Raw genomic sequence first — 27,640 nt, 5'->3', positions numbered from 1 at the left:
TGGTGTCGCTTTTGCACGAGCATATGCTCGATGCAATACTTTTGTTAGGATAGCCTCTGGCTGCGAAACGTCTGTACAGTAAGTCACATTCTTGTTGAAAATTGTGTTTGTTGCTACAATTCCTTTTGGCTCTTAAGTATTGACCAACCGGTATTCCCCTTTTTAAGGGGGTTGGGTGGTGACTACCCCAGTCTAAAAAACTATTGGTTGAAGTTGGTTTTCGATATATGTTGGTAAATACTGGTCCTTGGTGATTTATTGATATTGTAAGGTCCAGAAAGTGCAAAAAGGAATCATGAATTTCATAAGTGAAGTGCATACCGATTGTGTTAGAATTAAGTGTCTGAACAAAAGTATTAAAGTGTTCTTTTGTGCTATCCCAAAAAATTAAAATATCATCTATGTAACGACCCGAAAAAAGAATGTGTGACGTAAACTCAATAAGTGATTCAGAAAAAAACAATAGTATCTTCCCACCACCCGAGAAAGAGCGTAATTAGGTGCACAAGGAGTGCCCATAGCTGTCCCTTTTATTTGAAAATAAAAACGGTGATCGAATAGAAAAAAGTTGTGAGTAAGTACAAATTCTAAGAGTGTGAGAAGAAAGTGATTGTGAGAAGTGTATTGAGTGCCCTTGGTTTTCAGAAAATAATGTACTGCTTTAAGTCCTATATCATGCTGTATATTGGTGTAAAGTGACTCAACATCAAGACTGGCTATGAGAGTATCGGTTGGAAATTGGAGTTCTTGTAGTCGACGAACTGCATCTTTGGTATCTTTAATAAATGAAGGCAAAGAAGACACAAATGGTGTTAAGAATTGATCAACATATATACTAGCGTTTTGTGTCAAGTTCTCACAGCCAGAGACTATCGGGCGACCTGGAATAGGAAATGTTTGTTTATGCAGCTTTGGTAGAGCATAAATTGTTGCAATTGTAGGTGTAGGATTATACAAGAACTTAAATGAATCTTCCGTTATCAGATGGTCACTGACAGCATTTCACAATAATCTATGTAGTTGGTTAAGAAAGTCTGCTTGAGGGTTAGATTCCAACTGTCTGTACGTGGATGTATCTTTTAACCCCTTAAGGGCCTACCTATCATTCTGATTCCGAGATTTTTTTTTTGTGCCATATTGTACTTTATGTTATTGGTAAAATTTTGTCGATACTTGCATCATTTCTTGGTGAAAAATTCCAAAATTTTATGAAAAAATTGAAAATTTTGCATTTTTCTAACTTTGAAGCTCTCTGCTTGTAAGGAAAATAAACAAACATTCTAAATAAAAAATATTTTGATTCACATATACAATATGTCTTCTTTATGTTTGCATCATAAAGTTGACATGTTTTTACTTTTGGAAGACATCGGAGGGCTTCAAAGTTCAGCAGCAATTTTTCACCAAATTTTCAAAATCTGAATTTTTCATGGACCAGGTCAGGTTTGAAGTTGATTTGAAGGGCCTTCATATTAGAAATACCCCACAAATGACCCCATTATAAAAACGGCACCCCTCAAAGTATTCAAAATGACATTTATTAAGTGTGTTAACTCTTTAGGTGTTTCCCAGGAATAGCAGCAAAGTGAAGAGAAAATTCAAAATCTTTATTTTTTACACTCGCATGTTCTTATAGACCCAGTTTTTGAATTTTCACAAGAAGTAAAAGGAAAAAAAATTCTCTCAAAATTTGTAACCCAATTTCTCTCGAGTAAGAAAATACCTCATATGTGTATGTAAAGTGTTCGGCGGGCGCTGTAGAGGGCTCAGAAAGGAGGGAGCGACAATGAGATTTTGGAGAGTGAGTTTTTCTGAAGTGGTTTTTGGGGGGCATGTCACATTTAGGAAGCCACTATGGTGCCAGAATAGCAAAAAAAAAAAAACAAAAACACATGGCATACTATTTTGGAAACTACTCCCCTCAATTAATGTAACGAGGGGTACAGTGAGCCTTAACACCTCACAGGTATTTTGCAACTTTTTGTTAAAGTCGGATGTGTAAATGAAAAAAAAATTTTTTTTTCATTAAAATGCTGGTTTTTCCCCAAATGTAAAATTTTTACAAGGGGTAATAGGAGAAAATGACCCCCAAAATTTGTAACCCCATTTCTTCTGAGTATCGAAATACCCCATGTGTGGACGTCAAGTGCTCTGCTGGCGCACTACAATGCTCTGAAGAGAAGGAGCGCCATTAAGCTTTTGAAAAGGGAATTTGTTTGGAATGGAAGTCAGGGGCAATGTGCGTTTACAAAGCCCCCGTGGTACCAGAACAGTGGACCCCCCCACATGTGACCCCATTTTGGAAACTACAACCCTCACAGAATTTAATAAGGGGTGCAGTGAGCATTTACACCCCACTGGCATTTGACAGATCTTTGGAACAGTGGGCTGAGCAAATGAAAAATTACAATTTTCATTTTCACGGACCACTGTTCCAAAAATCTGTCAGACCCCTGTGGGGCGTAAATGCTCACTATACCCCTTATTACATTACATGAGGGATGTGGTTTCCAAAATGGGGTCACATGTGGGTATTTATTGTTTTGCGTTTATGTCAGAACCGCTGTAAAATCAGCCACCCCTGTGCAAATCACCAATTGAGGCCTCAAATGTACATAGTGCGCTCTCACTCCTGAGCCTTGTTGTGCACCCGCAGAGCATTTTACGCCCACATATGGGGTATTTCCGTACTCAGGAGAAATTGCGTTACAAATTTTGGGGGGTCTTTTTTTCCTTTTACCTCGTGAAAATAAAAAGTAAAGGACAACACCAGCATGTTAGTGTAAAAAAAATTTTTTTTACACTAACATGCTGGTGTAGACCCCAACTTTTCTTTTTCCTAAGGGGTAAAAGGAGAAAAAGCCCCCCAAAATTTCTAGTGCAATTTCTCCCGAGTACAGAAATACCCCATATGTGGCCCTAAACTGTTTCCTTGAAATAGGACAGGGCTCCGAAGTGAGAGAGCGCCATGCGCATTTGAAGTCTAACCCCTTAAGGACCAAGGACGTACCGGTACGTCCTTGGTCATGCTCTCCCGATATAACGCGGGGTTACACATTAACCCCGCATCATATCACAGCGGGGCCGGCGTCATAGTGAAGCCGGACCGCGCGCTATTAACCTTTAAGCCGCGCGCTCAGAGCTGAGCCGCGCGGCTAAAAGTGAAAGTTGCCGGCTAGCTCAGTCGGGCTGTTCGGGATAGCCGCGGCTAATCGCGGCATCCCGAACAGCTGACAGGACAGCGGGAGGGCCCCTACCTGCCTCCTCGCTGTCCGATCGCCGAATGACTGCTCAGTGCCTGAGATCCAGGCACGAGCAGTCATGCGGCAGAATCGTTGATCACTGGTTTCTTATGAGAAACCAGTGATCAATGATAAAGATCAGTGTGTGCAGTGTTATAGGTCCCTATGGGACCTATAACACTGCAAAAAAAAGTGAAAAAAAAAAGTGAATAAAGATCATTTAACTCCCCTATTAAAAATTTGAATCACCCCCCTTTTCCAATAAAAAAAAAACCACAGTGTAAATAAAAATAAACATATATGGTATCACCGCATGCGGAAATGTCCGAATTATAAAAATATATCATTAATTAAACCGCTCGGTCAATGGTATGCGCGCAAAAAAATTCCAAAGTCCAAAATAGTGCATTTTGGTTACTTTTTATATCATTTAAAAATGAATAAAAAGCGATCAATAAGTCCTATCAATGCAAAAATGGTAACGTTAAAAACTTCAGATCACGGCGCAAAAAATGAGCCCTTATATCGCTCCATACACGGAAAAATAAAAAAGTTATAGGGGTCAGAAGATGACAATTTTAAACGTATTAATTTTCCTGCATGTAGTTATGATTTTTTCCAGAAGTCCGACAAAATCAAACCTATATAAGTAGGGTATCATTTTAATCATTTAAATGGACCTACAGAATAAAGATAAGGTGTCATTTTTACCGAAAAATGTACTACGTAGAAACGGAAGCCCCCAAAAGTTACAAAACTGCATTTTTTTTTTTCAATTTTGTAGCACAATGATTTTTTTTCCGTTTCACCGTAGATTTTTGGGCAAAATGACTGACGTCATTACAAAGTAGAATTGGTGGCGCAAAAAATAAGCCATCATATGGATTTTTAGGTGCAAAATTGAAAGAGTTATGATTTTTTAAAGGCAAGGAGCAAAAAACGAAAATGCAAAAACGGAAAAACCCCCGGTCCTTAAGGGGCTAAATTAGGGATGGCATAGGGGTGGACATAGGGGTATTTTACGCCAGTGATTCCCAAACAGGGTGCCTCCAGCTGTTGCTAAACTCCCAGCATGCCTGGACAGTCAGTGGCTGTCCGGAAATGCTGGGAATTGATGTTTTGCAACAGCTGGAGGCTCCGTTTGGGAAACCCTGTCGTACAATACGTTTTTCATTTTTATTGGGGGCAGGGGGGGGGGGGGGACAGTGTAAGGGGGTGTATATGTTGTGTTTTACCCTTTATTTTGTGTTAGTGTAGTGTAGGTGTTTTTCGGGTACATTCACACTGGCGGCGGTTTACAGTGAGCTTACCGCTGGCGAAAAATCTGCCGCAGCTCATACTTGAAGCAGGAAACTTAATGTAAACCTGCCTGTGTGAATGTACATTCACATGGGGGGGGGGGGGGCAAACCTCCAGCTGTTTCAAAACTACAACTCCCAGCATGCACTGACAGACAGTGCATGCTGGGAGTTGTACTTTTGCAACAGCTGGAGGCACACTGGTTGGAAAACCTTCAGTTAGGTTCCGTTACCTAACTCAGTATTTACCAACCAGTGTGCCTCCAACTGTTGCAAAACTACAACTCCCAGCATGTACTGATCGCCCGAAGGGCATGCTGGGAGATGTAGTTATGCAACAGCTGGAGGTACACAACTACAACTCCCAGCATGCCGAGACAGCTGTTTGCTGTTAGGGCATGCAGGGATTTGCAGTTTTGCAACATCTGGAGGGCTACAATTTAGAGATCTCCAAACTGTGGACCTCCAGCTGTTGCAAAACTCCAAATCCCAGCATGCCCTGACAGCAAACTGCTGTTTGGGCATGCTAGGAGTTGCAGTTTTGCAACATCTGGAGGGCCACAGTTAGAGATCACTGCCAGTGATCGCCAAACTGGGGCCCTCCAGCTGTTGCAAAACTACAAATCCCTGCATGCCTTAACAGCTGTCTGGGCATGCTGGGAGTTGTAGTTTTGCAACATCTGGAGGGTTACAGTTTAGAGACCACTGTATAGTGGTCTCAAACTGTACCCTCCAGATGTTGCTAGGCAACTTACCGGCTTCCGTAGGATCCAGGGAGCCAGCCGCACGACATCGCTGGACTCCGATATCCTCCACCGATGGTCGCCTGCAGCCTCGCCCGCGGGGAAAGTGGACGTCGGCACCGGTCCTTTGTCGGTTCCCCGTTCTGCCCCGCCTATTGTGGGTGGGCAGAACGGGGAAACCGAAAGTAAAGCCCCCCGCCCCAATCTGCTATTGGTGGTCGCGTCTAGACCACCAATAGCAGGGATAGGAGGGGTGGCACCTCTGCCACCTCACTCCTATGCCTTCAGGGGGATCGTGGGTGTCTTGGACAACGGCGATCCCCGTTATATTCCGGGTCACCGTGTCACCATAGACCCGTATGACCCGGAATAGCCGCAAATCGCAAGTGTGAATTCACTTGCGATTTGTGGCGATCGCCGACATAGGGGGGGTCTGATGACCCCCCTGGGCATTTGCGCGGGGTGCCTGCTGATAGTTATCAGCAGTCACCCCTGTCCGGTCCCCGCCCGGCGCGCGGCAGGGACCGAAATTCCCACGGGCGTACAGGTACGCCCTTGGTCCTTAAGTACCAGGGAGCAAAGGCGTACCTGTACGCCCTTGGTCCTTAAGGGGTTAATAATCTCAAAATCATGTCTTTGTACTCTTGTCTATTCATCAAGATGAGATTGCCGCCTTTATCTGCCGGTTTACAAACAAACAATCTCTTTATTATTTTGGATCTCTTTAAAGAGCTTTCCATTCATGATATGTCAAATTTGTAGGATGTCTTGATGAATGTATTTTCATTTGAGATAAATTAGTCGTTACCATTTTAACAAACGTGTTTACGTAGTCCATAATAACAAACGTGATTACGCAGTCTATTTTGATAGGGCTATGATAATGTCAATCAACTATATGCAGTAACGCAAAGCACTGTGGTAGAAACCTATTGGTTAATCCTATGGTTTCTAATGGATACTAGTCCTGTCAATCTAATAATGTCAGCACCTGCAGGGTTAACAGGTACTGACAAGGTGTTGTTTGCAAGGTTGCCGGGTTACGTCCTGCTGTCTGAGTGGCAAGCTACTGATTGACCACATGTGCATCTCCCTATATTACCAGGCATCAGTCACTGGGAAGATGCCTGTGAAACTGGTCATTACCTGAGTAGCTAGCATTCACTTATTTCCTTGTATACCCGGCAACTTGACTTCTGGCTTCATATCTGACTTCTCTTTGGTTATAGCGATTCGGCACCTCTTCCCACTCCTGGCTTGACTCTGTTTGACTGACATCGACTTTATGTGTGTATGTTTAGCTTGTCTTTGTTAGTTGCTTGTTTCCCTGTTGCTCCTGACTACAGACAGGATTGTATTTAATTTTGTTGACATTTGACTCCCCTCACTTATTTAGGAAGTGATTGTCGACCAGTTGCCGGCCTATCATTTAGGATAGGCGGACAAGTAGGCAGGGACAGGGGCGCGAGTAAGCTTAGCGAGCACTCCTTCCCTGCCCATACGTGACAAATAATGTACCAATCCAAGGGGAACAGGTTGTGATTGAATCTGACGGACTGTGACATCATGGAAAGGAGGCGATAAGAACCCCTGTCGAGCTCGTTTGGACGCCATTGCCCTCAAGTCCTTGACAAAGCCACTGCTTGTGGCAAAACGTCGGACGGGCCATGCGTCAGTGTTTTTAAGTTCTGCCACAGTTCTCTCCAGTTAAGTATAGTCTGCAGCTATACCAATATTTTTCTTTAGTAAGCAGCATGGCTGCTAAATTTCAGATACATTGCTACAAGAGAACTGTGTGTTAGAGATTTTTAAACCAATGGCAATAAAGGTTACGTTTTAATAATTTCAAGTGAGTGGGAAAAATGGATTTCAGTGGTCACCCTAGTGACCAATTGTAAATCAAATGTACGTAGTGCACTCTCACTCCTGAGCCTTGTTGTGCGCCCGCAGAGCATTTTACGCCCACATATGGGGTATTTCCGTACTCAGGAGAAATTGCGTTACAAATTTTGGGGGTCTTTTTTTCCTTTTACTGCTTGTGAAAATAAAAAGTATGGAGAAACACCAGCATGTTAGTGTAAAATGTTTTATATTTTTACACTAACAGGCTGGTGTAGCCCCCAACTTTTCCTTTTCATAAGGGGTAAAATGAGAAAAAGATTTGTAGTGCAATTTGTAGTGCAATTTCTCCCGAGTACGGAAATACCCCATATGAGGGCCTAAACTGTTTCCTTGAAATATGACATGGCTCCGAAGTGAGAGCGCCAATGCGCATTTGAGGACTACATTAGGGGTGGACATAGGGGTATTCTACATCTACAGTGATTCCCAAACAGGGTGCCTCCAGCTGTTGCTAAACTCCCAGCATGCCTGGACAGTCAGTGGCTGTCCGGAAATGCTGGTAGTTTTTGGTTTGCAACAGCTGGAGGCTCCGTTTTGGAAACACTGCTGTACAATATGATTTTCATTTTTATTGGGGGGGGGCAGTGTAAGGGGGTGTATATGTAGAGTTGTACCCTTTATTATGTGTTAGTGTAGTGTATTTCGGGTACATTCGCACTGGCTGGGTTACGGCGAGTTTCCCTCTAGGAGTTTGCGCTGCGGCGAAAAATATGCTTGATTGATCGGTTCATTCGGTCATCCACTTCATCCCAAGTGACATCCGACACCCCCAGTCAACAGTCGGTAGGTTCCTCAGACTCAACCCTCACTTGGCTTGGTCCTCATGCTGCTGCTGCCACCTCAAGGCTCTCTCATTGTGCTGCTCTATGGTCTCCTCATGCTAATGCTACCACCTCCAGGCTCTGTCACTGTGCAACATTATGGTCTCTTCATGCTGATGCTGCCACCTCCAAGCTCTCCAATTGTGCTGCTCTATGGTCTCCTCATGCTGATGCTACCGCCTCCAGGCACTATAATTGTGCCGCCATATGGTCTCCTCATGTTGACACTGCCACCTCAAGGCTCTAATTGTGCTGCTCTATGGTCTCTTCATGTTGATGCTGCCACCTCCAGCCTCTCTAATTGTGCTTATTGTGCAAAAGATAATTAAGGTCCTGGTCCCCAGTTTCAGAAATTCCTCTGCATTAGGGTCACTTTCAGGACTCCTGATGCTGTGGCCAGCTCCAGGCTGTCTCATTCAGCCACTATATGGTATCCTCATGCTTTAGCCAACTCCAGGCTGTGCCATTCTGCCACTATATGGTCTCTTCACGCTGCCACAAACTCCAGGCAGTCATTCAGCCACTATATGGTATTCTCATACTGATGCCACCTCCAGGCTCTGTCATTGTGTGGCCATGTGACATGTGACCCGGGACACTAAAACTTGGGAGTTAAAATTTCAATTTCAAAATCCTCAATTTCTATTTCAAAATCTTAAATTTCAATGGTCTCCTCATGCTTCTGCCAACTCCAGGCTGTGCCATTCAGACACTATATGGTCTCCTCATGCTTCAGTCAACTCCAGGTTGTGCCATTCAGCCACTAAATGGTCTCTTCATGATTCAGCCACCTCCAGGCTGTGTCATTCAGCCAATATATGGTTTATTGATGCTGCTAGGCCTGGGCCTAAAAGTTTTTATGGTAGCACTAGCTACCATAAATCTTCAAATTAAATTTCAAAATTAATCTTTTAATCTTAGGGATTGTGAACCCCTAGTGTCTACTCATGCTGCTGCCAGCTCCACGCTGTCATTTAGCCACTATATGGTCTCCTCCTGCTTCAGCCAAATCCAAGCTGTGTCATTCAGCCACTATATTGTCTCCTCATGCTGCCAACACCTCCACGTTGTGTCATTTAGCCACTATATGGTCTCCTCACGCTTCAGCCACCTCCAGGCTGTGCCATTCAGTCAATATATGGTTTACAGATGATTCAGCCACCTCGAGGTTGTGCCATTCATCCAATATATGGTTTACTGATGCTTCAGCCAGCTCCAGTCCATGTCTTTCAGCAACTACATGGTTAAGTGATGGTTAAGTTATGTTTATGTTAGCACTAGGTACCATACATCTTCAATGGAAATTTCAAAATTCCTCAATTAATCTTAGGGGTTGTGAAGCCCTCTGGTGTACTCATGCTGCTGCCAGCTCTAGTCTGTGTCATTCAGCAACTACATGGTTTAGTGATGCTGCTGGGCCTAGGACATTACCTATATATGTTCATGGTAGCACTAGGTACCATACATCTTCAATAGAAATTTCAAAATACATCCTTTATTCTTAGAGATTGTGAGGCCCTATTGTCTCCTCATCTGCCGCCAACTCCAGGCTGAGCCATTCGGCCACTATATGGTCTACTTATGATTCAGTCACCTCCAGGCCATTCAGCCACTATATGGTTTACTGATGCTGCTGGGCCTGGGATATTACCTTAAAATCCATTTCCAGGCTGTGTCATTCTGCCAGATTATGGTCTCCTCATGCTGCCAACACCTCCACGAAGTGCAATTCAGCCACTATATTGTCTCTCCTCATGCTTCAGCAACCTCCAAGCTGTGCAATTCAGCCACTGTATGGTCTCCTCATGCTTCAGCCACCTCCAGGCTGTGCCATTCAGCCACTATAGGGTCTCCTCATAATTCATGATTCAGCCACCTCCAGGCTGTGTCATTCAGCCAATATATGGTTTACTGATGCTGCTGGGCCTGGGCCTAAACATTTTTATGGTAGCACTAGCTACCTTATACATCTTTAATTAAAATTTCAAAATTCATCTTTTAATCTTAGGAATTGTGAAGCCCTAGTGTCTTCTCATGGTGCTGCCAGCTCCAGGCTATGTCATTCAGCAACTATATGGTTTAGTGATGCTGCTGGGCCTGGGACATTACCTTAAAAGGTTTATGGTAGCACTAGCTACCATACATCTTCAATTTAAAAAATGCATCCACTACATGGTCTCCTCATGCTTCAGCCACAATCAAATTGTGTCAATCAGCCACTATAAGGTCTCCTCATGCTGCCAATACCTCCATGCTGTGTAATTCAGCCACTATATGGTCTCTTCATGCTTCAGCCAAATCCAAGCTGTGTCATTCAGCCACTATATGGTCTCCTCATGCTGCCAACACCTCCACGCTGTGTCATTCAGCCACTATATGGTCTCTTCATGCTTCAGCCACATCCAAGCTGTAAAGTAAAAGAAGGAAAGAGAAAACAAGGAGAGGACAGCGCCTCGTGTGATTTCGTGGGTGTAGTAGCCCACTTTTACCCCTGTGTGATGTGCGCTCACCTGGGGGACTCTTGAAACAGGCCTCCATGTTGGGTCAGATGGGAGATCTCGAGCTGCAGCCTGCAGGAACATGGCCGAACGCCTCCGGTGGTGATCGGCAATGGAAATGTTGCTTAAGAAGAGAAAAGATGTTTTGCAGCCGCTTTGCCCTTCTGAGATCAAATTTTAAATAGAGTCCGGTATGATAAAAAGTATTCACATTTATTGTGCATAAATCTAAAACGGACAAGCAAGACGCATTTCAGGGTTATGTTACCCCTTTCTCAATTGCAGGTTAAAAAGCTGTCTACATACAGGTGTACAAGTAACAGTTAAATACTGAACAAAATGAAAAAAATGGGCGCCATACGGAAGGGTCAGGGACCACCCAGGGGGCGTGACATAAGAGGTTTTAATAGATCTTCTATGAAGATTTGTATAAAGAAATACGTGTGTTAAAATAAATGTATAAAATAAACTGATTAGTTATGATATTGGTTTGATGTTAAAAATGTGAACTTGATTTCAGGTTTAGTTCGCGCTGATGATTCAAAAAAGCAGCAACCAGGTCTCAAAGTTTGTGACATCATTCTTTCTTTCTCTTTTTTCTTCTTCTCCTATGTAGAGAGTCGGCAGATTGTGCCAGGGTTTTTTCGAATTAAATGGGGGTGGGATGGCTTTTTAGCCAATCCAAAGAGTTCCTGGAGAGTGTTGGCCAATCAGGAAATTGCCGGTTCAGATACATCTATCTAAGCAGCAGAATAGCGGCTCGGATAAGAGTGGCCAATCAGAAGATACCGGCTTCGATACGTATGGCCAATCAGGAGGATGCTGGCGAGAAGGCGTATAATTACTATGTTCAATGTTGGATGCGATTCTGGCCAATCATAGGCTAGCCGCTGTTACGGCCCTAGTTTCACATATCCAAAAGAGATCTATGTGGCCAATTAGATATAGTAGTATACAGTATGGGGTTTACGGATTGATACGTATTGAAGTGGCGGCCAATCGGATATGGTTTAGTGATTGGTCAAAAACCTATCAGCAGGGAGAAGCTAGAAACTTGATGTTATGGATATTTTTGAAGTTATACTTTAGGAGTATTTACATTGGGTGTTCGATATATTCATTAAAACCTAAAGGTGTTAAAGTTTAAAGCTTGAATATCCAAAAGTTTTCCCTTCTGCATAATTGGGTGTACCGTCGGTGGGAACCAGAAGGGATATGTTCAATTGGTGTTATGGAAAAGTGGGAGAATTTACAGTCGTGTACTAAAGCGGCATGGCGGGATATACTGTGAAGCTGATATCCATTTTTTACGTTGGATGGGTGCTTATTCAATCTGGTGCTGAGCATCTGTGTGGTGCGTCCCACGTATTAGATCCCGCAGGAGCATTCCAGAAGGTAGACCACATAATTAGTTTTACATGTCATCAGGGATTTTATTTGAAAAGTCTCCCCTGTTGTTTTTGATGTAAATTATTTTCCTCAATTTATTATAATGTCACAGCATTTGCAGTTTGCGGAGCAGCAGCGGAAAGAACCTGTTATGGGGTTGCTCAAAAAACTGGATCCTGATTGGCCAATGCTCTTCAGGAACTCTTTGGATTGGCTAAAAAGCCATCCTGCCCCCATTTATTTTGAAAAAACACCGGCACAATCTGCCGACTCTCTACATAGGAGAAGAAAGAAATAATGATGTCAGAAACTTTGAGACCTGCTATTGGTTGCTGCTTTTTTGAATCATCAGCGCAAACTAAACCTGAAATCAAGTTCACATTTTTAACATCAAAGCAATATCATAACTAATCAGTTTATTTTATACATTTATTTTAACACACGTATTTCTTTATACAAACCTTCATAGAAGATCTATTAAAACCTCTTATGTCACGCCCCCTGGGTGGTCCCTGACCCTACCCTCTGGTGCCCATTTTTTTCATTTTGTTCAATATTTAACTGTTACTTGTACACCTGTAAGTAGACAGCTTTTTAACCTGCAATTGAGATAGGGGTAACATAACTCCTGAAACGCATCTTGCTTGTCTGTTTTAGGTGTATGCACAATCAATGTGAATACTTTCTATCATACAGGACTCTATTTAAAATTTGATCTCAGAAGGGCAGCGCCGCTGCAGAACATCTTTTCTCTTCTCAAGCAACATCCAAGCTGTGTCATTCAGCAACTATATGGTCTCCTCATGCTGCCAACACCTCCACGCTGTGTCATTCAGCCACTATATGATCTCCTCATGCTTCAGTCACATCCAAGCTATGACATTCAGCCACTACATGGTCTCCTCATGCTGCCAACACCTCCACGATGTGTCATTCAGCCACTATATGGTCTCCTCATGCTGCCAACACCTCCACGCTGTGTCATTCAGCCACTATATGATCTCCCCATGCTTCAGCGACATCCAAGCTATGACAGTCAGCCACTATATGGTCTCCTCATGCTGCCAACACCTCCCCGCTGTGTCACTCAGCCACTATATGGTCTCCTCATACTGATGCTACCTCCAGGCTCTGACATTGTGCCGCTCTGCGGCAGTGATTCTAACAGCGATGCCTGTAATCTGCATGTCATACTAAATAACAGTATTATTTCACTACTCCAGAACACTCCATATGCATGTTAGAACAAAGCAAAGTGTTCTACACCACTATTGAGGCTCTCTGTAGTCCAGAAAAAGCCATTTTTAATATAGATTCGCCACGAATAAATTCGCATCAAACCCAATTTTTTCGAAAAATTTGGCAAATCAGCAGAATCTAATTTTTCAAATGTTCGCTCATCTCTAATTGTGATCAAATCGCCCTAAATATTTTCTCCAAACTATAACACTAAAGAAAAACACAGGAAAAATTGACCCCTTACCGGAGGGTGTTATGCTAAGAGCACAACACCTTTGAAAGCGTATGGGTATGTTGAAATGGTCAGCAGCCTCGTGGCCCATCCAATTCTTCAGGTGCAAATAAAAGCTGTATACCTGATAATACTCTGTTTCGTCCATTCCTTGGAAAAGTGCCTCTGCAAAAGTTCCAATTTCCTTTTGTTGGAGTCCTACTGTGGTTTCTCCAAACTAAATTACCTCAAGTTTGATAACCTGTTTTGGAATTGTCATCCTCCCATATCCATTAATCTTTGTCGCTCTCCCCATCTCGAGTTCATCCATGTCCTTCTTATATACAGGTTACCAAATTTTGACACAATTCTCCATATGTGCTCTGACTAATGAATTATACAGAGGCAAAACTATGTCCTTGTCACAAGCCTCTATGCCTCTCTTGATACATCCCATGACTTTATTAGCCTTGGCAGCCGCTGCAAGGCTAACAAAGTCATGGCATGTATCAAGAGAGGGGTATAGATGCCCACAACAAGGAAATAAGTCAATTACAAATCACTGGTCAGACCACACATGGAATACTGTGTACAGTACTGGGCACCAGTGTACAAAAAAGATCTAGTGGAACTGGAAAGGGTTCAAAGACTCCCAACCAGAGTAATAAGGGTACAGTAATTAGGGTTATTTAGTGTAGAAAAAAGAAGGCTTAGGGGTGACCTAATAACTATGTATAAATATGTCAGGGGCAGTACAGAGACCTCTCCCATGATCTATTTATACCCAGGACTGTATCTTTAACAAGGGGGCATCCTCTACGTTTAGAGGAAAGAAGGTTTCTACACCAGCACAGACGAGGGTTCTTTACTTTAAGAGCAGTGAGACTGTGGAACTCTCTTCCGGAGGAGTTGGTCATGGTAAACTCGATAAGAGAGTTCAAAAGGGGCCTGGATGCATTTTTGGAGAGTAATGACATTACAGGTTATGGATTCTAGATTTATAGGGACAGAATGTGGATCCAGACCTGTAGTTCCCAGGATCCCTTTTTACCCCTTTTTATATATTGGTACCACATTTGCCAAGCGCCAGACCTGTGGAACATTCCCTGTCATTATAGAATCCTTAAATATAAGGAATAAGGTTCTGTCTAGCATGGTATTTAGTTCCTGCACAACCCTGGGATGGATGCCATCTGGGCCCGGTGATTTGTGTATCTTAATGTTACTAAGGCGACACCGCACTTCTTGTTGGGTTAAACAGACAAGATTAGATGGAAAATGTATATAATCCCTTCCCTTGTCCTCGGACATTGAATTTTCCTGCGTAAATACAGTACAGAAGAAAGCATTTAGTAGGTTGGCTTTTCCCCCATCCTCCTCCACCATTACCGCCAGACAATTTCTTCAGGGGACAACATAATTAATTTTAAGTGTTAATTTAAAACTTATTATTTATGTAGGTGAAGAGTATTTTGGGGTCCTTTTTACTTTCTATATTTGCTAGTTTTATTTCTTTTTTACAGACTTTATTCATCTCCTCCTAATTTTTTAACGCTTCCCCACTACCTTCTTGTTTTTGTGGTCTAAACGCTTTCCTCTTATCCTTTATCGCATCCCTAACTGTTTGGTTAACCAAATTGGTTTTCTCCTATTTCTAGCCCATTTATTCCCGTAAGGTATATGTCGTTCACAAGATCTATTCAGGATGCTCTTAAAAATGCCCCTTTAGCCTGTGTACTTTTATTACTGAGGACAAGATCCCAATCTATGTCACTGAGGTGCTCTCTTATTTGGTGAACATTGGCCTTCCTGAAGTGTAATGTTTTTGTAGCCACACTAGTAGACATTCTGCTATAGGATAAATGAAAACTTATTATGCTATGGTCACTATAACCAAGATGACCCCCTACCTCTACTTCAGATACTATGTCTGGCCAATTGGTTAGTATAAGGTCCAGAACGGACCCCCTCTTGTTTGGTCCTGCACTAGTTGGGAAAATTAATTGTTCTTTATTATTGCCAAAAAAAAACTGTTATCCTTGCTAGACCTGCAGGTTTTAGCTTTCCAGTCTAGGTTTTCCGCTGCTCCCATTATACTTGGGGACTTATAACAAACCCTATCAGTGATTTATTATTCTTTCTCCTTCCCCTTATTTCCACCCATAGAGACTCCACATGATCATTTTCGTCACCAATGTCCTGACGCAGAATGGGCCTAAGACAATATTTTTTTTCATATAAGCAAACCCCTCCCCCTTTCTTACTCGCATGGTCCTTTCTTAAGAGACTGTACCCCTGTATACTAACTGCCCAGTCATAGCTCGCATCCAGCCATGTCTCACTTATCCCCACTATATCATAGTTTTCTTCCAACATTCCCCCCCCCCCCAGTCCCAAGTTTAAACACTCCTCCACCCTTTTAGCAGTCTTCTCCCTGAGCACGGAAGCACCCTCCCCATTGAGGTGCAGTCAGTCTCTCCTTTCTACACCAGCTTCTGCGTTACCTAATCTCCCACTGCCTCTGGTATGGCACGTGGTACTGGTAGTATTTCAGAAAATACTACCATGGAGGTCTTTGCTTTAAGGTCTCCTGTTTAAGTCCCTGAAATAATTTCTAATGACACTCAACTTACTCCTAACTTTGTCATTGGTGCCAATGTGCACCATGACCGTCGACTCCAGCCCCTCCCAGTAATCTGCCTTACCCGATCTGCGATGTGCCAAACTCAAGCGCCAGGAAGTTCATACTGTACGATGATCCTGGTCTGTGTGACAGATTGCCCTGTCCCCCTAATAATGGAGTCCCCCACTACCAGCACCTGTCTGGCCTGCCCTGCGCTCCTCCTTCCCTCCATACTGGAGCAGACACCCCCCTGGCTGTCAGGGGAAGTGTCTTGCTGCAGCAGTGCTAGCTCTGAACTAACATCGCCCTCATCTGCCAACCAGGCAAACCTGTTGGGGTGTGCTAGATCAGGACAAGCCTCCCTCACCCTTATCCCCCTACCGTCTTCTTACTGTCACAAATCAACCTACCTCTTTCTCCTGCGTCTCCATCCCACTTTCCTCCCCCCTCTGCTCCAGAGGCTGCTGGCTCAGTGAGCAGCAGACTCTTCTCCATGTTATCTTTGCCTCTCAATGTTGCAAGTTGTTCGCTTAGATCCAGAATCTGGTCTTCCAAGCATACACCAAGCTCAAATGTTGCACAACAATATGCCCCCTCAAATGGCTGCTCAAGGAAAGCATACATAGTACATTATGTACAATGGACAGCATAGCATAACATGGAGGACATTGTCTACTTAAGCAATCATACAACTGCTTTCCCAGTGATGCTCCAAAGTCCAGTTGTATAACAACAAAAACATTCCTTACAACTAGGATTTGGAACATCACTGGCTGAGCAGCTGTATGATAACAACAGTAATGTATATTTCATGCTATAAAAAAAAATGTTAATGTAAAAGACTGTATGAACATCATTCCATGTAGCAATTAAATTTGGATTTAACGCCAAGCCAGAAATGTTCCCAGAAGGGAAGAGGACCGATCTGCAGACATCGCTGTTTCGGGGTGTTGCCCTCAGGGTGTTCAGGCTTGGCTGCTAAGAAGCCTGTCAACTAAACCAAAGGGGTAAGTATCCTCCTTGAGGAGGGGCACCATTTCTGGGGTGTGGAGATTAAAAGTCCATTAGCACTCCACTGGGCATTCTGGGAAAAGGAATATACAAAGCAGCTCGTCACACCCCCTTCACAGGTAGCAAGCCCTAAACATTAGAAAGACTGTTAATAAAACAAAATACTGGATTTAGAGTAGAGTCATGTGCCATATTTTGCTGCTGCATTTTTTTCTACCCATTGAAGTCAACATGTAGGAAAATATGCAGCAGCAAATACGACACCCTACCCTTAAAAAAAAAAAACATTTTACAGATTTTTTGTTTAGATTTTACAGTTTGTGAGCAAAGCCTAATAGTTATATTCAGCAGTACTCATTCGGAAGTGTCCGAGCAGGCAAACTGATCTTAGCATGTCTAATGGTGCATGGGAACAGACATGGGAACAGGCAAAGCAGGCAATATGGCTCAGCAAGATTACTGTATAAAATTCTTTATGGAGTCTTACAACAACATGAGCAAAATGTGAAAAGGGGTTACCTAGAAGAGGGGAAAATTAGAATGTTCCACTACTAGAATACATACTAGAATGACTACAATGTAATGACTAATGGATCAGTGCAGACATGGTAACATACAGAAGCATATGCAGTACTCACCCATCACTGTCCTGATAATTGATATTTAACCTCTTGGTTGATCCGAGAAGTTCTGCAAGAATAGACAAACTGGTTATTATCCATAGCTCAATTGGACTGTGAGCAGACATACTTAAAACAGGTCACCCTAAAATCCACAGAAGGTTGAAAGAAGTTGCTTAACTTTCTAAAGTCCCCTGATAGGATAACTTACTAGGTCTAAATATAGCAGTAGCACAGAGCAAGACTTGTCCCATGTGGTTTTCTCCAAAGATGATGGGTATTCGATGGAATTTTTCTATAAGGGTAAAAGTCTCTGCTTTAAATTAACTTTAGGTTAAGCCTTTAAGCTGTTTTCTAGATAATTTTCACTGTGCATCCTAATGTCTTTCAGTTTGCTCTTTTTCTGCCTCAGTTTTATAAGAAAGATTTTTTGTTCTTGCTCACAACCCACAGAAATGGTTGACATTTTGCATACACAGATTGAATTGTATAAATGGCTGTTTGCAGACAAGAATGAAGGTCTATTGCTATGCTCTGCATGCTTGTGGCTGATCACACAAACACTCTCTCCATGCATAGTTATGTCTTGCATAAACTAGTTGAAAATGTGGGGTTTGTTCTGAAAAATGGGGGACCACTGGCTCCATTGTGGATGATTCACCCAGAGCTGGGACAGGAAAGCTGTGAGAAAGAACTGTGAAAGAACTGTGCTCAGCAGAAATTGTGATATCACCATATAGATTATATCCTACTACAGAGTTAGAAAATTTAACAGCTGCTGCTTAGACAAAGGAGAGCTAAGGTGTCTCACTTCCACAAGCCCCTGTAATTTAACTGTCGAGTCAATGTCAGCCTTCAAGTAAGTTTTTTTAGTGAAGAGTGCTACTCTATGCAAAGCACCTAAACAGAGCTTGATGGTACTTCGTAAAATAGGTTTCACTCGTATTTAATTTGATATTTTTTAGTCAAAATCAAGAATTGGTCCAAAACAAAGGAAAATATGCAAATTTTATCATTATAGTTTTTCTATGTTAGTTCCACTACCAGTTTTAGCTAAAAGTACAAACCAAAATGAGCTACAAAATTGGGACCAAGTATTGAACAAAACACCTGTGCAAAGGAAAAGTAGATCAGTTGCTCTTATTTTTTAGAGGCCACTTTAAAAAGAAAAGCAGCAGTCTAATTCGTTGCTTTGGGCAACTGCTCCACTTTCCATTTCAAATGTATGTTTTGATGCTAAGGGAAGGATGAAGTTTCGTATCGGACTCTAAAAGCGCAGCAGATTCCACTTTATGGTCCTAGCAAAAGCTTGTATACATTCGGAAAATTCCCCAAATACATTCAAGCTATAGAAAGTAATAGGGCCTGTGCCTTTCTGTGCATGGATACATTGGCATCACATTTTCCCCCATTTTCACAATATGCAAACAAGGTGGCTTGGAGCACTCAAGACATTCCTTAGCCTGCATCTTTCATGTTAATGCCCTCTTCATCCATATATTTAGGTTTCTCCCAGTGAGATCTCTCTTGTGAGCAGAGAGATCTCACATACTAGTGGCTCAGAAGCAGTGAGCAGGGCTGCTACACAGCTTCAGCCATCTTTGCAGCTCATGTGCAATTGTCACTGTGAAATTATGTGACAGTATGTGCCAGTTATGTAGTGAAGAAAACTGTGTCTTGAAGCAGTTCTGTGTCCTGAGCAGAGCAGAGACTGCACCCCCCCCCCCCCATAAACCAATCACAGTGTCTCAGCATTCAGCACAGTGACTCAGCACTTTCCTCAGCTATTCGGGACACAGAATGCTTCAAGACATAGTTTTCTTCACTACTCTGGAGAGGAGAAGCGCAGTGCAGTAAAAGTAAGGTTGTCTTTGTGTGTGTGTGTCTGTCTGCATATGTGCATTGTGTGTGTCTGTCTGTCTATGTGTGTGTGTATGTGTGGGTGTCTGTCTGCTTGTGTATGTGTGTGTGCATGTGTGTGTCTGTCTATGTTTGTGTGCATGTGTCTGTCTGTGTGCGCATGTGTGGGTGTCTGTCTCTCTATGTGTTTGTGCATGTATATGAGTCTGTCTGTGTGTGTGTGCATGTGCATGTGTGTGTGTGTGTCTGTCTGTCTATGTGGGTGTGCATGTGTGGGTGTCTGTATGTGTGTGCATGTGCCTGTCTATGTGTGTGCATGTGTGGGTGTCTGTCTGTCTGTGTGTGTGTGCATGTGTGTGCCTGTTTTTCTAGGTGTGTGTGCATGTGTGTGTGTCTGTCTATGTGTGTGTGTCTGTCTATGTGTGTGCATGTGTGTTTATCTGTCTGTGCATGTGTGGGTGTCTGTCTGTTTGTGTGTGTGTGTGTGTGAGAGAGAGTCGGGGGGAGGGGGGGGGGTAATCAAAAATGCTACCTAATGTGGGGAACCTGCTACTACCTAATGTGGGGAACCTGCTGCCCACCTAATGTGGGGAACCTGCTGCCCACCTAATGTGGGGAACCTGCTGCCCACCTAATGTGGGGAACCTGCTGCCCACCTAATGTGGGGAACCTGCTGCCCACCTAATGTGGGGAACCTGCTGCCCATCTAATGTGGGGAACCTGCTGCCCATCTAATGTGGGGAACCTGCTGCCCATCTAATGTGGGGAACCTGCTGCCTACCTAATGTGGGGAACCTGCTGCCCACCTAATGTGGGGAACCTGCTGCCCATCTAATGTGGGGAACCTGCTGCCCATCTAATGTGGGGAACCTGCTGCCCACCTAATGTGGGGAACCTGCTGCCCATCTAATGTGGGGAACCTGCTGCCCATCTAATGTGGGGAACCTGCTGCCCATCTAATGTGGGGAACCTGCTGCCTACCTAATGTGGGGAACCTGCTGCCTACCTAATGTGGGGAACCTGCTGCCTACCTAATGTGGGGAACCCGCTGCCACCTAATGTGGGGAACCTGCTGCCACCTAATGTGGGGAACCTGCTGCCACCTAATGTGGGGAACCTGCTGCTACCTAATGAGGGGAACCTGCTGCTACCTAATGAGGGGAACCTGCTGCTACCTAATGTGGGGAACCTGCTGCTACCTAATGTGGGGAACATGCTGCTACCTAATGTGGGGAACCCCCAGAAGTAGCATCCCCCATCATCCGTCAGCTCATGCTATTACCACACGGGTAAGGGAATGGGGGGGGGGGGTTGCTGGTGGATGATGGGGGTGCTACTGCTGGATGATGAGGGGGCGTATGATGAGGGCATTATATGTAATAGGCGCATGCGGCCCAGCCTCACCCAGCTGCTACCTCCAGTGGCCCCCGGATAATTTGAGTTTGAGACCCCTGCTTTAGAAGATACGTAAGGCTGATGTATTTAAATCCCATTTTTTTGCCATTTTGTGCATGCACATTGCATGAGGAAGTGCCCTTTGCGGGCAAGAAAAGCAGTGCTGTTGTGCCTTTAATAAACCTATGAAGTGTACCCATGTATATCGTCATCTGTCCTCCACTGTAACTGCGCCTGACAAAGATCCACTTTTTGCTTCTGAGACGTGTGCTGACACTCCGAGTAAGGGAACAGTTTGAGTGCACCAAGTCACCTTATTTTCCTTAAATTTTTGGTGACAATGAAGGAATGAATTTTAAATCAGCATCACCCGCACTGTAAGCCTGTACTAGCAGGTTAGTGCAGTTGATACGCATGACAGGTTACTTGTAAAGGGTAACCCCAGCTATTAAAAACGTATCCCCTATCCACAGGATAGGGGAGTCTGACCTCTGGGACCGATCTCAATTATGTCTCAGAAGGTGGGGACTGGAACACTCAGTGGGGAGAGTAGGGCCCCATTCTGGAGATCACAGGAGGTCCCAGATGTCTGACCCCCAGCGATCAGACATTTATCCTGTAAATGGGGAATATGTTTTAATAGCTGGATAACTGCTTTAAGCTTTACATTTCTCGACCATGTTAAAAAATTCAACACATAATTAATCCCTCCAGAACGAAGGACATACAGGTACGCCTTTGTGCCCTGATACTTAAAGGGGTACTCCTGTGGAAACAACTTTTTATCTTTAAATCAACTGGTGCCAGATAGTTATACAGATTTGTAAATTACTTCTATTTAAAAATCTTAATCCTTCCAGTAGTTATCAGCTGCTGTATGCTCCACATTAAGTAATAATAAGTTCATTTCATTTTGAAGATCTTTTCTGTCTGACCACATGCGCTCTGCTTTTGCCTCTGTCCATGTCAGGAACTGTTCAGAGCAGGAACAAATCCCATTGCAAACCTATCCTGCTCTGGACAATTCCTGACAGAGGTGTCAGCAGAGGGCACTGTGGTCAGGCAGAAAATACATTTAATAGGGAAAGAACTTCCTGTAGAGCATACAGCAGCTGATAAGTACTGGAAGGATTAACTTCTTGGGGACGAAGGGCATATGCATACGCCCTCGCGTCCCGTCACTTAAGGACGGAGGGCTTATCCATCCGCCCTCGGCATTTCCGATCACTGCCGCTCGCCGGGCGGTGATCGGACCGGGATGACTGCTGATACCTATCAGCAGGCATCCCGTGGCAATGCCTAGGGGGGTCATGAGACCCCCCCCCCCCCCCATATCGGCGATCGCAGCAAATCGCAGGTCAATCCAGATCTCCCGGAAAATAAGACTGATCGGAGCTCCGACCAGCCTAAAGGATAGGAGCGAGGTGGCAGTGTTGCCACCCCCTCCTATCCCCTGCCATTGGTCGGTCAGGCTGACCACCAATGGCAGGAGGGGGCGGGGGGTTAGAGTTCATTTCCCCCGCTCTGGCCCGCTCTAGATCGGAAGTCGGTACAGAGCGGGGGAACACGGGCAGAGGGGGGCATGGCCCGGCATACCCGGACCGGAGGAGGCGGCATCAGGAACCAGCGGCGCAAGCAGGAGGAGCGGCGGCCGAAAAATGCGGCTGAGAAGGCTGCAGTGAAGATTGCGATAAGTGATCTTCACTGTGGCCTTCTAAAAGCTGCAAAACTACAACTCCCAGCATGCCCAGACAGCCAAAGGCTGTCTGGGCATGCTGGGAGTTGCAGTTTTGCAACATCTGGAGGGTCACAGTTTGGAGACCACTGTGTAGTGGTCTCTAAACTGTGGTCCTCCAGATGTTGCAAAACTACAACTTTCAGCATGCACTGACTGTCTGGGCATGCTGGGAGTTGTAGTTTTGCAACATCTGAAGTGGCACAGTTTGGAGACCACTATATGGTGGTCTCCAAACTGTAGCTCTCCAGATGTTGCAAAACTACAACTCCCAGCATGCCCAGACAGTCATGGATGCTGGGCGTGTAGTTCTGCAATATCTGGCCCTTCAGATGTTGCAGAACTACAACTCCCAGCATGCCTGGACAGTCTGGGCATGCTTGGAGTTGTAGTTTTGCAACATCTGGAGGGCTACAGTTTGGAGGCCACTGTTCTTCCCCAGTTGATGCATAACTACAACTCCTAGCATGCCCAGACTGTCAAGGCATGCTGGAAGTTGTAGTTCTGCAACATCTGAAGGGCCAGATATTGCATAACTACTTGCCCAGCATCCCTGACTGTCTGGCCGTGCTGGGAATTGTAGTTTTGCAACAGCTGTAGGCACACTGGTTGGGAAACACTGAGCTAGAGTCTGTTTCCTAACTCAATGATTCCAACCTGTGTGCCTCCAGCTGTTGCAAAACTACAACTCCCAGAGTGCACTGACAGACTGTACATGCTGGGAGTTGTAGTCTTGCAACAGCTGGAGGCACATGGGTTGGAATCACTGAGCTAGAGTCTGTTTTCTAACTCAGTGGTTCCCCACCAGTGTGCCTACAGATGTTGTAAAACTACAACTCCCAGCATGTACGGTCCGTCTGTGCCTTCTGAGAGCTGTCATTTTGCAACAGCTGAAGGTTTGGGGCGCCCCCCACCCCCCCATGTGAATGTACAGGGTACATTCACACGGGCGGGTTTACAGTGGGTTTCCTTCAAGGAAACTTACTGTGAACCCCTGCCTGTGTGAATGTACACTAAAAACACTACACTAACAAATAATTAAAAGTAAAACACTACACATACACACCCTTACACGTCGCCCCCCCCCCCCCCCCCCCCCCCCCCGTTTAAATGAAAAACATCTCATACGGCAGTGTTTCCTAAACGGCGCCTCCAGCTGTTCCGAAACCACAACTCCCAGTGTTGCCGGACAGCCATAGACTGTCCTGGCAGGCTGGGAGTCTTGCAACAGCTGGAGGCACCCTGTTTGGGAAACACTGCTGTAGGGTTTTGGTGGAGACAAGCCCCGTCCCTTGTAACCGGGTCCACCCCTACTGCAAATTCCTTATTCAGGCCTCAAATGCGCATGAAGCTCTCTCACTTCAGAGCCCTGTCGTATTTCAAGGCAATAGTTTAGGGCCACATATGGGGTATCTCCGTACTAGGGAGAAATTGCGTTACAAATTTTGGGGGGATTTTTCTCCCATTACCCTTTGTAGAAATGGTAAATTTGGAAGGGCGTGGCTTGGCGTCGACGAGAATGGCCGCACATTGAAGTGGCTCCCGCTCCTTAGGCCGTTTAGCAACCAACACACCCGCATTGGTGACCCAGCATCGCCATGGAGAAACACTCCAGACGTCCTAGAACACCTTCCACACCTGCCAGGCTCTCTGTTCCGGCCCCTGGACCCCTGCAGCGTCTGCGGCGACTCCCTCCTGCCTCTGCTCTGCACTCCGGACCCGCCATTACAGGCCCTGCTCAAGGCCTGCGATCTCGATCCAGCTGCCGCCTCCCTGCGGGGCGGGATCCCTCTCCGGAAGATTGCCCGCCACGATCTGAGACCCTGGGCTCACCTCCACTCCTGGTCCCGTTCGCCCCTTCTGCTCCTGCAGTGCCTGGATCCCGGACCCCTCCGCTGGTGAGCGGCGCTTCTGTGCTGGACACGGGTGCGCTCCTGGGGCCTGCAGAAAGTGACGCCGGCTACCCCGTGTGGTGCGCTGCCTCCCACGCTGGTGGCGGAGGGCTCTCCTTCACTGCCTGACCCTCTCCCTCCTGCTGCATCACCACCCCTCCTGGCGGCCCCTTCTCCCATTCCTCCTGACAGCCCCCCTGCTGCCATCACCTGGGCTTCCTTGGTAGGGGCCAGCGCTCATCTTCGGGGGACCACAAGCCTGCCTGCTACCTCCTTAGCTGCTTCCCCCTGCTCAGGCTCCCCCTCCTCTGGACTCCCTGAGGGGGTTGTTACCTGCTCCTCTCCAAGGTCTCCCCCTGATCCCCTGGGGTTCCCTACTGTGCCTCCTCTGGACCCCTTAGCGGCCTGCTCTACACCTGTTGGCACTCCTAGACCGCAGAGGCACCGCTCTGCTGCTGTGATGTCTGCGGGATCCGGACGCCGGTCCCTTCCTGGGACCCCTGGCCACCTGGCTCAGCCTCCCCCGACCCCTGAGGTAGCGCCACCTTCACCCTCTTGGGATGCTCTCCCTGGCTCCGGCATACCCTGCTCCGGAGGCTCACTGCTGTCTTCCGCAATTCCAGAATTAAGCCAATTGCTTGCCCAAATTCCTTCGAAGGAGTACTTTCGCTCCCTTGTTGCGGAGGTCAAGGAGACCTGCCGGGCTGAGATCTCCGAAATGCGCTGGGATCTCCAGCATGTCTCGGATCGGCTGGATGACCTGGAGGATGCCCATGATCAAACATGGTCATATATTGCCCAACGTTTGGCCTGCAGGCATGCAGAGAGGGACGCTCTGCTTTTCTTCGCTCTTTTCCTGACCTCCGGGCATTCTGCTCAGCCCTGGACCTACCGACTCCAAAGATGGCGGACTGGGACCTGATGTCTCCCCCTCCTCCCCTGCCCCCGGTGTGGCAGTCTGTCCGATCCCGCCAGGCTGGTGGCCAGTGTGACCTCCCTTCTCTGCCCCCAAGGGGGACCCACCAGCCCTCCCCCCCTTGAGCAGCTGGTCTCGCTTCCTGGTTCCTCCATATTGGACTCTGCTGGACCCCTCTGGTTCTACCCCCCCCCCCCCCGACGAGTGGGGTTGACTTTCCCTGAGATGTTACCTACATATCCTGGCTTGACTGGGGATGCTTAAGTTTAGACTCCTCACCTGACTGTGGATTGCCTTTCTACTGGGGGGCCAGCATTGCTGTTTCTTCATAGTCACTTTTGCTTTTTTGGTGTTTTCAAATTTTTTGGTCACCTATGGGTTTTTGTTTCATTTGTTCACTTGCCACGGCCTTGGAGTTTGGTGCCCAACTTTTTTGGGGGTTGTTCTTCGTTGGCCTCCTTCCATATCCCCTCTTGAGGCTGTGGCAATGGTCTGCCCATGCTCTGGACCATGGCCCACTTCGGTGGTCCTGACCTCCGCATTGGCTTTTTGGTCAATGGTTTATTTCACTGATTGTTGCTTTTTCTTTGTCATGTGGTGTCCTGTCTGGTCGTGTTTTGTTTGTTTTCCCCTTTCTTATTTGGTCCCTTTTTGTCTCTCCTTTCCTACCCTATTTCCCCTTTTTCTTCCCGCCTTAGGTTGCCTGCTCCTGTCCAAATTGTTGCTGATCCCTGCTCTTTTCCGGTTCCCATGGAGGGCCCTGTGCTGCCCGTTCCGTCCTCCTGGACTGTTTTCGTGAATATGCTTCTTATTGGCTGTTTCTTTTCCTCTTTTCATCCGCCATGGTCAAGTGCGTCTCCCTGAATGTTAAGGGGCTTAATTCCCCTACTAAGCGACGCCTATTGCAAAGGGAGTTGGTTAGTCTACGCGCTGACATAGTTTTCCTTCAGGAGATGCACTTTGACCATTCTGGATCCTTCCAATTCCTTCAACACCTGTTCCCCCAGTGTTACTCAGCTACCATGGATAGGAAGAGGGCGGGGGTGGCTATTTTGGTTTCTAGGTCCTGCTCATTACAAGTCTCTTCCTCTCTTCTTCATCCTAAGGGGCGGTATGTCATACTAGAGGGTTCCCTGGGCGGGGTCTCCCTTTTGCTTTGTAATGTCTATGCACCTAACACTTCGCAAGTTCCTTTCCTCCTGCGTAGGGTTTTTACTAAACTCCAGAGGTATCCCCCGTCTGCATGGTTAGTGGGTGGAGACTTTAATCTCATTTTTGAGCAGGCCTTAATTCTTAGTCTAGATGCTGAAAAAGCTTTCGATAGGCTGGGGTGGCCGTTCCTTTTTGCTACTTTACAAAAATTTGGGATTTCGGGGAAGTTTTTGACTGCACTGCAGGGTCTCTATTCATCTCCTACAGCCTCACTCAAGCTTCCTCACTCGCCATCTCCTAGTTTTTCTTTATTTAATGGGACTCGTCAGGGTTGCCCGTTATCCCCCCTGATCTTTGCGCTTTGTATTGAACCCTTGGCTGCTATGATCAGGGGTGATCCGGACATTACTGGTATTTCCTTACATGATAGGGAATTTAAGGTTTGTTTGTTTGCTGACGATGTTCTTCTTACACTTTCTCGCCCTCTACTGTCTCTTCCTTCTTTCTACAAGGTTCTACATGACTATGGGGTGGTTTCCGGCTATAAGGTTAACCTTTCTAAGTCGGAGGCCCTTCTTCTCAACCTTCCCTCTTCTCTCTCTGCTCTTCTACGCTCTGACTATTCTTTCCGGTGGTCTCCCTCTGCTATTAAGTACTTGGGGGTCTGGATCTCTTCTAACTATTTATCACTTTATTCCACCAACTATCTTCCCCTCTTTCGGGTACTCCGTGCCCTTATGGAAAAATGGCGCTCGCAATACATCTCTTTTTTCGGTCGCATTGCCGCGGTGAAAATGACTGTTCTCCCGAAGCTCCTTTACTTTTTTGAGACCCTGCCGGTTCGGGTCCCACTGTCGGCCCTGCGCTCCCCACAGGCGGCTATTTTTTTTTATTTATTTGGGATGGGAAAAGACATCGGCTCCCGATGTCTGTGATGATGGCCGTAAGGGCGTTTGGGGGTTTGGCGGTCCCGGATGTGGTGAAGTATTATTGGGCTGCCCACTTGCGCCATCTTGCGGCATGGTCCACCTATCATGCCTATAGCTGCTGGATGGAGCTAGAGAAGCTATGGTTAGCGCCTGTCCACCCTAAC

At 45.7% G+C, this 27,640-nt stretch overlaps 1 protein-coding gene across 2 annotated transcripts in view; it reads right to left on the bottom strand.

Moving 5' to 3' along the window:
- Positions 1 to 27,640, bottom strand: part of CASKIN2 (CASK interacting protein 2) — a 259,418-nt gene that overhangs the window by 161,622 nt on the left and 70,156 nt on the right. For both annotated transcript variants that reach the window (XM_056549826.1, XM_056549827.1), the window contains one exon: positions 17,616 to 17,667. In XM_056549826.1, the coding sequence (XP_056405801.1) occupies positions 17,616 to 17,667 (52 nt within the window). The remainder of the gene's footprint in view (positions 1 to 17,615; positions 17,668 to 27,640) is intronic.

This window comes from Hyla sarda, chromosome 13, assembly GCF_029499605.1.
Source record: "Hyla sarda isolate aHylSar1 chromosome 13, aHylSar1.hap1, whole genome shotgun sequence".
NCBI classification, from domain to species: Eukaryota; Metazoa; Chordata; class Amphibia; order Anura; family Hylidae; genus Hyla; species Hyla sarda.
Note: the sequence above shows the minus strand (reverse complement) of the source record. Positions and strands in the feature narration are given on the sequence as shown.